Raw genomic sequence first — 12,653 nt, forward strand, 5'->3', positions numbered from 1 at the left:
AATGGTTTTAGACAATAAACAAAAGTAGGCCTGCTCTCACCCATTTGACATGCTGTATTTATTTCTCATTTTCAATTTAAAAGTTATTCATGTGCGTTTTTCTTTTCCCGTATGATGTGCAGTGGTCGTTATGGAACCTGAAATAGACATTGAGAACTTAATAACTTTAATGTCGGAAATACCAGTGGTCTCGTGTTTTGGAAAGCGTTATATCATTTATCTTCAAAATTGTACCATCTCCTTCTCTAACAAAATGTGAAGGACACAGCATGCGTGAACTATTTTTGTATTTTGTAATGAGCCATTTAAGAAAAAGAGAATAGGGTGGTGATATTTGTCTCTTAGTGTATAGCCTTACATGACAAATACTTCTTCTTTTTCTTGTTTTATAACCGCATATGATCACTTTAGTCAGTCCATCGTTCATATCTCTTTGAAGGGATTGTTTGAGTTTTGCGGTCCTCCCAGTACTTCTTCAGACGCTCCAATCTTTGTGCCCTTTCCTCAGTTAAAAATATGTGTGCTGTTAGTTTGTTTCGTGTAAGGGTAAAGCGGAGGTTTTAATTCTTGAGTTTTGTATTCAATTTTATCTTATTTGTTGTTTCTTCTGTTGTAAGGCCTATTTCCTTCAGATCCTCTCTTTCTTCTCTGATCCATTTACATCCCGTTGTGGTATATTTTGAGACGAGATTGTGTTGGTACTAGTTGTTTCAGAAGTTTTGAATCCTGCATCCTCATGATATGTCCAAAGAATCCCAGTCTCCTCTTACGCATAGTATCTGTAATGGGTTCTAGCTCTTTGTACATGACTTTGTTAAGTATTATCAAATACAGTAGAGACAATACGTGACACTCTGCAAGATATCGAGGGACAGCGATTAGAGCTCTGTCTAGCGGAGTGACCTGAGAATTACTGATTCTGTCATAACAGCACATGTATTTGTTTGTGAACTTTGTGGCGTTATTTACGCGTTTGCATTAAGTTGACATAAGTAAATAGTAGCGTGTGTCATTCCTTTATATCTCGTCTCAATACGAGTGGAAAGATATGTGCTGTGTTTGACTGCAATAACTATGAAGTGCAGAAGGATTCGCGGTCTTTCTTCCGTTTCCCTCATGACAAGAAAATGTAAGTAAATATTGTGTTTGCATAGATATTCTTCCAGTTACAAAGAGATTTGTATAGTACTTCCTAAACTTCTGACCTGCACGGCCTACATTTTAACTGGCTTAAAATATAATAAGCTTATTTTATTGTATAATGCAGCACTTAACCTTCAATACCGATGTGTTGTTGTAGGTGTGATCTGTGGGTTTGATTTAATTTAGGAAACTATATACTGTATGTGTGTGTCTGGTTGTGTTCCAAGTTACCCCATTTGGAATGCCGTAATGCGTTGTCAAGCACTGAAGGAAATATGGGTGCTTTAAGAAATGTACATATTTTGTTGGAACAATATGATGATGCAAATTTGCTTTACCCTAATGTAATGGCAGTATTGCTTATAGGGAAAGTTTGAATGATTTTGAGGCTAAATTTATAGATTTTCTTTCTGTTAGCAGGCTTCAAGTTAAAAAGAAAATTGTCCAGCTCTTAAATGTAAATTCATTGAATCATGTGTGTAAGGAATGTGCCGATTTGTTTGTTGATAAGTGTTTTAATGTGATGATACAATGCTTTTAAATGAGAAAAAAGAAAAATCTAGCCGTGAAAGTTCAGGCAGGGATGCTAAAGCTAAAAAAAGTAATGCATGAATGAAAGATCAAGCTCTTTCACAGCAGTCCATTTCACATCTTGATTATATGTCTAATTTCAGTCTTTAAATAATAACCTGTTAAATAATTCTTCATTCATTTATCCAGAATTGCTTTAGCAACTTTGAAGTTAATATCTTAGTATCAGTAACACTTTCTTTCAAGACATAATTTGTTTATCCATTTCCGTTAATACATTTCCATTAATATATGAATTTAGCGCAAATTTTCAGGTCACGCCACTAGGAGCGCCACTTGCACCTTGTCTCCCATTTTAATAATAATGTTATTTGCTTTACGTCCCACTAACTACTTTTACGGTCTTCGGAGACGCCGAGGTGCCGGAATTTAGTCCCGCAGGAGTTCTTTTACGTGCCAGTAAATCTACCGAAACGAGGCTGTCGTATTTGAGCACATTCAAATACCACTGGACTGAGCCAGGATCAAACCTGCCAAGTTGGGGTTAGAAGGCCAGCGCCTTAACCGTCTGAGCCAATCAGCCCGGCATCTCCCATTTTAACAAGGCTAAATCCGGAAGTGTCGCGTATTGTCTCTAATGTATTTGGTATTATCCACCACTGTCCGTCTTGCTGGTATTTTTTGTTGATGCAGGTTCTTCCAATCCTCCTTTCAATTTTCTTAAGTCTGTCAGTCTTTGATTGTTTATTCAGATGAAAAGTGTTCTTGATACATATGTAGCTTCTGGTTTCATAACTGTGTTGTAGTGTTTTATTTTTGCATTTATTGATAGACATTTCTGTTTGTAGATGAATGAAAATGAATGAATGAATGAATGAATGAATGAAAACCTACAACCTGCTTTCCAGTCTTTGACCGGGTCAGGGATGTAATGAATGAATCATATATAGGCTGTTATTACGATGGGGTCGCCACTCCCTAAGTGATTTACATTAATGAGTGATAGATGCTATGAAATGAAAATGGAGAGTGTTGCTGGAATGAAAGATGACAGGGAAAACCGTAGTACCCGGAGAAGAACCTGTCCCGCCTCCGCTTTGTCCAGCACAAATCTCACATGGAGTGACCGGGATTTGAACCGCGGTATCCAGCGGTGAGAGGCCGACGTGCTGCCGTCTGAGCCACGGAGGCTCTGTTTGTAGATATCCCGTGTTAATTTTTGTGCTTTAGCTAATCTATTTGTTCTTGTTTGCACTGAGAATTTTTTCATTTCGGTTATGTGTTAGTTCTTCTCCAAGATATTTAAATTGTGTTTCTATTTTGTTTTTATTACCATTCATGGTAACTTCTTTTAGTTATGTTGGTTTTTGGGGCATAATTTCTGGAGTTTTTCCATAAAAATGAAGAGATGAGGAAAAGGACAGGAATTGTGAAACTTGAAGACAGGAAAGAAACAACAAAGCTAAAGTGGTATGGGAGAAGAGAGAGTGCCAATAAAAGCTTTTTTCAAAGAAATTAACAGGAAAGAGACCACTAGGAAGACCCCAAAAGAGGTGGATAGATACAGTGTGGGATGCATAGACGAGAGGGGAGGAAAACCAGAAGATGTACTTAAAAAAGGAGAAGAGTGGTGGAGAGACAGGCAGCGATGGAGGTCATTGATTCACAACTTGACCCGGGAAGCTTGAAATGGGAAATGAAGAGGATGGTGAATTTCTGGGGGGGGTTTTTTTTCAAATAATATTTTGTGGCCAATTTTATTTGCAATATTTTGAAGTTCTGATATCTGTTTTTTTGCTTCTTTTATGTCGACTGCTAACCATACCCGGGCAACTGGAGTGGAACATTGATGATGATGATGATGTCAACTGCTAGTAATGCTAAATCATTGGCGAAACCCAGGCAATTTGTTTTGATTTTTTGGCCAATCCATATTTTTGGGAAACATTTCCTAAACCATTCTGTCATTAACATTTCTAGAGCACAATTAAATAATAGTGGTGAGAGTACATCTCCCTGCTGTAGTCCAGTTTTAATTTCAAATGATTCTTATATTTCACCCCTAAACTTTTGATTTGGTGTTAGTAAGAATCAATTTTATCATGTTTATTAATTTGGGGTATAGTCCAAGGCGTCTTAAAATTTTAAGCAGGGATTCTCTATGGATACAGTCGTAAGTAATGTTTTACTTCTGAGTCCCATTTTTTAATCTCTACAGAATCTTGTTCGTCTTTATAAAAGTTAATGTTGCCTTTCCTGAATATTCCTTTTAATTGATAATTAATTCTTTTATGATCTGAATTCTGTTTTCAGGTACACAGAAGAATCTCGAGAATTGTGCCATATACTTCACCTTAATGAAGTTACGTGGGCTGCCAAACTGGTACCTACCCAAGGATTGCTACGCTTCCTCAAAAATGCAGACAAAGATGGTTTCGTCGCTGACCTCACAGCTCGCACTGGCATCTCCCAGGAAACGTACCAACTGAAGCTCTCTACCACACCAGGAAATGGGCTGTTTGAGGTATCTCTAAGATATGATGTTAACGACAAAAGTTTCGCAATCAGGGTAAGTATCATTAGTCTGTATTAAGAAGGAAGCCATACTTTTCACTCTGTCAAACACACAAGTACAATATAAATACTACACTGTAACATACCTGTAAAAAAAAAAAAAAATTAAGAAAGGGAAAAAAAAAAAACACTTTGAGAGGTGGTATTGCTAAATCTGCATGGGGCAGATCAGATGACCGTCCTATAAAGTTCACATTGTTTCTCACCCTATACCAACACTCCTTTCATCATCATCTTCATTTCCCGTTTCCACCTTCCCGGGTCGGTTTGTAAATCAAGGACCTCCATCGCTGTCTGTCTCTCCACCATTCTTCTCCTTTTTTAAGTACATCGATAATTTTGATTGGATCAATTTATTTGAGATTCTGAGGGTGATTGGGATCAGATACCGAGAACGAAGAATTATCTACAATCTGTATAAAAATCAGTCTGCAGTGATAAGAATCGAGGGCTTTGAAAAAGAAGTAGCAGTTCAGAAAGGAGTGAGGCAAGGCTGCAGTTTGTCCCCCCTCCTTTTCAGTGTTTACATAGAACAGGCAGTAAAGGAAATCAAAAAATGAATTTGGAAAGGGAATCACAATCCAAGGGGAGAAAATCAAACCCTTGAGATTTGCCGATGATATTGTTACTTTATCTGAGACTGCAGAAGATCTCGAGAAGCTGCTGAATGGTATGGATGAAGTCTTGGGTAAGGAGTACAAGATGAAAATAAATAAGTCCAAAACAAAAGTAATGGAGTGCAGTCGAACAAAGTCAGGTGATGCAGGAAATATTAGATTAGGAGATGGTCTTAAAGGAAGTAGATGAATACTGTTACTTGGGTAGTAAAATAACTAACAATGGCAGAAGTAAGGAGGACATAAAATGCAGACTAGCACAAGCAAGGAAGAGCTTTCTTAAGAAAAGAAATTTGCTCACTTCAAACATTGATACAGGAATTAGAAAGATGTTTCTGAAGATTTCATCTGGAGCGTGGCATTATATGGAAGTGAAACATGGACGATAACTAGCTCAGAAAGGAAGAGAATAGAAGCTTTTGAAATGTGGTGTTACAGAAGAATTCTGAAGGTAAGATGGTTAGATCGCATCACGAATAAAAAGATACTGAATCGAATTGGTGAGAGGAGATCGATTTGGCTAAATTTGACGAGAAGAAGAGATAGAATGATACGACACATCTTAAGACACCCAGGTCTTGTTCAGTTGGTTTTTGAAGGAAGTGTAGGCAGTAAGAACAGTAGAGGTAGACCAAGGTATGAATTTGACAAGCAGATTAGAGCAGACATAGGATGCAATAGTTATGTAGAAATGAAAATGTTAGCACAAGATAGGGTGGCATGGAGCGCTGCATCAACCCAGTCTATGGACTGATGACTCAAACAACAACACTTCTGGTTCTTCTCCCCTCTTCTCTATGCACTCCCGTCCGACTCGTTGGCTGAATGGTCAGCATACTGGCCTTCGGTTCAGAAGGTCCCGGGTTCGATTCCCGGCCGGGTCGGGGATTTTAACCTTACTAGGTTAATTCCAGTTGCCCGGGGGTTGGGTGTTTGTGCTGTCCCCAACATCCCTGCAGCTCACACACCACACATAACACTATCCTCCACCACAGTAACATGCAGTTACCTACACATGGTAGATACTGCCCACCCTCGTCGGAGGGTCTGCCTTACAAGGGCTGCACTCGGCTAGAAATAGCCACATGAAATTATTTATTATTATGCACTCCCACACTGAATTTGTCCACCTCTTTCGGGGTCTTCCTCGTGGTCTCTTTCCTGTTAACATCTCTGAAAAAACTTTTTTTGGCACTCTCTCTTCTCCCATTCTCATCATATGCCCATACCACTTTAGCTTTGTTGTTTCTATCCTGTCTTGAAGTTTCAAGATTTCTGTCCTTTTCCTGATCTCTTCATTTCTAATGCTATCCTTTCTGGTCTTGCCCTCAATACCTCTTAGGAATTTCATCTCTGCTACCTGTATTCTACTCGCCTCTCGTTTTGTTGTAGTCCACAATCCAGCTGCGTAAGTTAGTATGGGTTCATAATAGGTTGAATATAATACTTTCTTAGATTTCTTCAGGACATCTTGGTTCCACAAAATACCCCTTACACTCTGGTAGAAGTTGTTTGCTTGTTGTATTCTTTTCCCAATTTCCTCAGTTATCTTTCCATCTTCTGTGATCACACTTCTCAAGTACCTGAAACTTTTAACCATTTCCAGAATTTTACCATTCAGTTTTATCTTTCCCCTTCCTTCCTTCCTTCCTTCCTTCCTTCCTTCCTTCCTTCCTTCCTTCCTTCCTCTTGTCATCACTATTATTTCACTTTTCTCTGTGCTTACTTTCTTCCCACATTTTTCTATATCTTGATTCCATACATCTACTTGTTTTTGCACTTCTGTTTCATCCTCACCCCATATCACTATATCATCTGCAAACAACATGGCTTTTGTTGCCTGTCTTCCCAGTCTCTGTTTAATGTTCTTATGAATTTCATCCATGACTATGATGAATAGTATGGGGGGATAGTACACTTCCCTGTCAGAGACCAGTTTCAACTTTAAAGCATTTTGTTTTTCCTATGCTAGTATTCACACTACTAACACAATTTTTGTACATAGCTTATATCATTTGCACTTCCACTCTGTTAACTTCTTTTTTTTTCCTTAATGTGTCCCATACCAACTGTCTGGGCATACTGTCATGAGCTTTCTCAATATCAAAAAATGTCATCACTATGTCTTTATGGGTGTGAAACTTGGACCACTTACAGGAGGCACATAACGTGCCTATAGAAATATCATCAGCGCTGTCTGAAGAGGATCCTTACAGTTAAATGGCAAGATCACCAAACTGTCATCAGTATCTTGGAAAAAGCCTGCACCATCAGCATTGAGGCTATGTTCGTGAAACATCGACTTTGTTGGACAGGTCACGTCGTTCATATGCCTGATTTTTGCCTCCCAAAGCAAATTACGTATGCAACTGAAGGGTGGCCGTCGACACCACAGTGGACAACAAAAAAGATTCAGGGACATACTAAATTCTGACATGAAGAAACGCCATATCAACACCACTAACTGGGAAACGAAAGCAGCTAACTGCCTGAAATGGTGTTGTCTTATCCACGAAGGTACTAAGAACTTCAAACAGCAACGCCGGAGATTTGAAACTGAGAAGAGAATTGCTCGGAAAGAGCAGGCGTTCCTCAGAGTGAATAACCCTCAATAACTGGATCTCAACACTGGCAATGTTTGCCACCACTGTGGAAGAATTTGTGGTTTGAGGATTGGCCTCCACAGTCATTTAAGAACTAACCCTGAGGAAGACAATCATACTAGTCATCGAGTATGTCTATAATGCCATAGTAATACTTCTTCATACTTTGTACGGGAGACTTAGACTACTAACAGAAGACACCTTAAATGTGTTGGGAAATACCACCATTGCATTCTTAACTCCTTTTCCGCAGCATTAAGCAACTGATAGTGTGTAATTTTCAACATTTTCAGCCATTGCTTGTTGTGCATCAGAGGAGGGAAGGGAGGGGAAATAGATAGTGAGATAGAGCTAATGGTGGTGCAAATGCACATGTTTCTCATTCATTTTGCATAGTCACTTCCCCGCCGCCCCAGTAGGCAGTTTACAGTTTGTTCCGCACAAATTTACTACTATGCGAACCCCATAGAAAGAGAAGACTAACTTGTACGAAGAGAATGGGCAGATTTCCAGGTCGTTTGCAACGCACCACGTATCCTGAACACAGTCCAGAAGTCAATACTGTACATCCAAGTACGAGGGGGCCATATTGAACATCTACTGTAATCAAACCATTGGACGTATTGTTTCCTTCGATCAGTATTTAATTCCATGTGAGTAAAGGAATACACAATCGTGGCATGGCAGCGTTGCATCTTCGAGCATGTTAAATAATAAAGAACGTTACTGCAACCAATAGGCGAGAAGGGAAATGATCTGGTGGATTACTTGACTGACAAGTGCGTCTTAATTACAGTGTGTTCTTGTACTGTGTGTGCAGTTACGGCTGTTCATTTTGCAGTCCAGTGTCCTAGGTACTGCTAGCGAACCTCTTCCATTCTGTCTTATTGAGATACGTTCTGTTGTTAATGACGTCCTCCAGTGTCCTTCCCCGATCTGTAATGTCCATCTTTACGATGTCCATCCAGTGGGTTCTTGGTCTTCCCACCATCCATTTCCCTGCCACATAGTTATTTATGAGTTTCATGTCCGTATTGACTGATTACGTGTATATGGATAAGAAAGAAATTCCACCTTATCAATACTGTTTATTGTAAATATAGACTTAACATCAGTACTGGTTTTGACTCTATTTGGTCATCATCAGCTGACAAATCATAATATTGCATCTGTTAGGCTTGGTTTGTATTGCTTATCTAAAAGGATGTCTTCATCCATTAGCACATCCGGATGTCTAATGGGGATATGAGTTGGATGTTATCGTCATTTCATTTGTAAGTCCGTGAAAGTAAAATTGTTTTTGAGATTTAAATATTGTTGTAAAAACTTAACCTAAACTTAAAACTAATTGTACGTACACATTAAACACATTAATAACATTGAAAACATGTATATAAAACACTTGGGATGAATTTAAAGTTCATAGCTTGTGTATTCCTTGTTCAGACTTCCTAGTTAGTCTTGTGTGCATATATTTATATTGGTTGATTTTGTGCTCATAAACAGTGGTGTAGGTTCTTGAGAGTGTTCTATTTGACTAAAAGATGTCTTCATGTATGCTTACAATAAAAACACAAATCATTAAATGGTCCAATATTGTGGACAAAGACAATATGTGGCTCAGCTGTAAGCTTGTTCTTAAAAGTTTGATGCAGATGATGAAGTCTTGGTTTTATGGGATTTGGTTGAATTTCGATTTTTGGTGGTAACTTCTTCCTTGTCTATATTTGTGTACCAGTGCTATGGTTATTGCTGTTGTTGTGGTTGGGTGACGTACGCAGCGAGCTCTCAAACAGAACACTCTCCAGTATCATTTAATTTCGTCGGTCATCCATTAATCATTGCCCCAGAGGAAAGTGACAGGCTTCGGCAGCCGACACAATTCCCATCCTCACCGCTAGATGGGGCATCGTTTATTCCATTCCTGACCTGGTCAAATGACTGGAAACAGGCTGTGGATTTTCATATAGTTTTGATACACCTTGTATGTTCAGAAAGTATCCCTGAACAACCTCTGAGAGTTTATCGTGTATGCTGAGATGTTTGCCAGAGAGAACTAAGACCCTTCTTGAGAGAAAGCTAAATGTTTTTCTCTTTTTACCATTTCAGATATCGGACATCAGCCGCATCAATAAGTACGGCTCGGATGCTCACTGTATCACGAACACCCAAGAGCAGCTTCGGAAATATTGCTATTGCAAGGAGCCTCCTCCTAAAGAACACTAGTGGACGGTTCCTCTCAGTATGGTGTTTGCTTTAGAATGAACGTGTGTTTGTGTTTGTGTGAGTGTGAGTGTTGCGATACCGGCGTTAAATCAGAAGTTACCACAGTGTGTTTGATGAAATTTATTCAGGAACAGTGTAAAATTCATTGCTGGATATACATTTTTTGAGTTAAAATTTTTTCTATAGGACCTGCAGCATGAATTAAATTATTATACCTTTAGTTTTATAAGAAGATATCACAAATCATGCAACATTTTACCATACTACTTGTGTCAAAGTGCTCTCCCAGAATTCAGCGCAGATAGATACTATTATCAATGATGGTACATTAAATTTGCCAAGGCACTTAATTTTTCAAATGAAACAGGTAGGTTCTTAACTATGCACCATGGCACTCTTTATTGAAGGCATGTATATTGGCAGAGTTGATTTTCAGAGGCAGTGTGTTTCCAGCTTAACAGCATTCATTTCTTGCTGTTTAAATGCTGAAAATTGATCATGTACCTGGTTGTGACAACATTATCGTATGGATCTATGTCGTTGGGTTAAAGGTAAAAGTCACTAAGGGCACTTTTGGCTGAAGTTTCCAATTCTTCTGGGGATGAAGATGAACTTTGGCTCAGTACTTCTGTACATTTGTGGCTCTACTGCTTTTAAGTTTCTACAAAGCAAAGCTGGAGAAAGTGCAAGTGATATATACTTGCAGAGTAGTAGCAGAGGGGAATTGGCAGTTTCAAAACATTTGATAATGGATGAAGAATATACCACATTCAAGACCGTGAAGATATTTTTGTTTCTAGCGCTTACGAAAACGTATTTCTTTGAGAGTGAGACAGACAACACAAACTGTCATACAGATACAGCAAAAGGTTTTAAAAAATGCAGAACTCATTGGAGTCTAGGGATTAGGCCAGTCATTAGTCTCCTTGGAATTGTTAAGTTAGGTATTTATTAACTGGTCATGATGGCTGTTCAACCAATCCTGGACACAATATCCAGATGTAGAGAAGACCAGGCCTTAATGAGAACACTTGAGTTGCTACAGAAGCACCCCAATTTGTACCACAAAGCTTCAAAATGTTAGTACAGCTTCTGATTTTGGGAGCTGTGTTTTCAAGGTGGTGTTTTGAAAGATTTTTGATCTATGGTTACTCCTCAATACTATCTGTTCCGGGGTTTGTGTGGAACGCAGAGATGGTGAAAGAAGGTGCCGGGGTGAATGGGTCTATCTACAATACCAAAATTAATTTAAAGCTTGAACTGAAGGTTATATTTCTTCAAAAACAACAACTCAACAAATTTCCACATAACAACATACATACACACATACATACATACATATCCCACGTCGTTCCATCTTAAGCGATGGGTCGGCAAACGAGGCTTCTCCACCAGTTGCGGTCCCTGAACTTCTCTCCTTCTTCAGTGCTTTCCAAAGTATGTCCTCTCTGTTGAATGTCAATCTTCACCATGTCCTTGTACCAGAGTCTTGGTCGCCCTCTAGGTCTTTTGTCTTCAAGTTTTAGATCATACATTTTTTTGGTAATCTGTTATCACCCATGCGTCGCATATGTCCATACCATCTCAGTCGCTGCACTGTTATTTTGTCCTGCAGTCTTACAACTTGAGCCTGCTTGCGGATTTCCCAATTACGGGCTCTGTCCCTCCGTGTTTTGCCGATCATGTTACGGTCAAATTTAATTTCTGCTGCCTGGATTCTACTAACATCTTTGTTTCTCATGGTCCATGTTTCGCAACCATAGGTCAGGATTGGTACATAATAAGTTTCATATATGACTCTCTTACATTGGGTTGGTATTTTCTTGTTCCATATTATAACTATTTTGTAAAAGTTGCTACCTGCCTGAATTCTGTGGGAAATCTCCTTATCTATAGAACCAGTATCAGAGATAACACTTCCAAGATATTTGAATTGATGGTTCATCTTTAGCTATTTCCCCTCCATTTCAATGTGTCCCATTGGTTGACCGTATCTCTTCATGACCATAACCTCACTTTTCTCTTGGCTGAAGATGAGTCCATATTCTTTAGCAGATTCTGCCCAGGAGTTTATTTGTCCTTGAAGATCTTCTTTTGAGTCTTCCCACAAGTATATATCATCCGCAAACAATATAACTTTCATTTTCTTACCTCCAATGGTTTGGTGAACTTTTCTCTGAATCTCGTTCATCACAGTGATGAAACGAACAGGAGACAGAACACCCAGATTTTATATGAAAGGTTTCAGTCATTCCTACAGGTGTTTTGACTTTACTTCGGGTATCTTCATACAAATTCTTGAGCCTGTGTATCATGTCATCCTGTATTCCAATTTTCTTCAGTGTTTCTCACACCTTCTCTCTATTCACTGCATCAAATATTTTCTTGATATCCAGAAAGGCTAACCACAAATCTCGTTGTGTTCATAGTATTTTTCCATTAACTGACAGACTGTAAAGATTTAATCAGTTGTTGATCTCCCCTTCCTGAATCCATACTGTTCTTAGAAGTGGTTCTCTTCAATAAGGGGTCTGATTTTAAGCTGTATAATTCTTTCATAAAGTTTACCAACTTGAGATGTTAAAGTGATGCCTCTATAGTTGGAACATTTCTTTCTGTCTCCTTTCTTGAAGATTGGAATGATAATGCCTTTTTTCCAATCGACTGGTATGTCCCCTTCTTTCCAGATCTTACGAAAGAGTCTGTAGATCCAATGTTTTCCAGAAATGCCCATTGCCTTGATCATTTCTCCATTAATTTCATCAGCCCCTGCTGATTTTCCAGTTTTGATGTATTTCCAGGCATATTCTACATCATTCCATGTTAAGTCTAACCTGTTGTCAGAGGCAGACTTGCAGGAGGTAGTACCGGTACTGCCTTTTTGTGTAGGCTGCATGCAATTCACATTTAGTAATTCATCAAAGTAAGTCCTCCAAGTCTCTTGTATCTTCTCATCTTC

General features: G+C 38.8%; 1 protein-coding gene across 1 annotated transcript in view; it reads left to right on the top strand.

Moving 5' to 3' along the window:
- LOC136885466 (uncharacterized) overlaps positions 1-10,202 on the top strand; it is a 203,581-nt gene extending 193,379 nt beyond the window's left edge. Inside the window, exons 12-13 of the mRNA XM_067158029.2 lie at positions 3,988-4,243; positions 9,578-10,202. Coding sequence (XP_067014130.2) covers positions 3,988-4,243; positions 9,578-9,694 — 373 coding nt within the window. The 3' untranslated portion in view covers positions 9,695-10,202. The remainder of the gene's footprint in view (positions 1-3,987; positions 4,244-9,577) is intronic.
- Positions 10,203-12,653: the final 2,451 nt, after the last annotated feature.

Source organism: Anabrus simplex, chromosome 14, assembly GCF_040414725.1.
Source record: "Anabrus simplex isolate iqAnaSimp1 chromosome 14, ASM4041472v1, whole genome shotgun sequence".
Taxonomy (NCBI): Eukaryota; Metazoa; Arthropoda; class Insecta; order Orthoptera; family Tettigoniidae; genus Anabrus; species Anabrus simplex.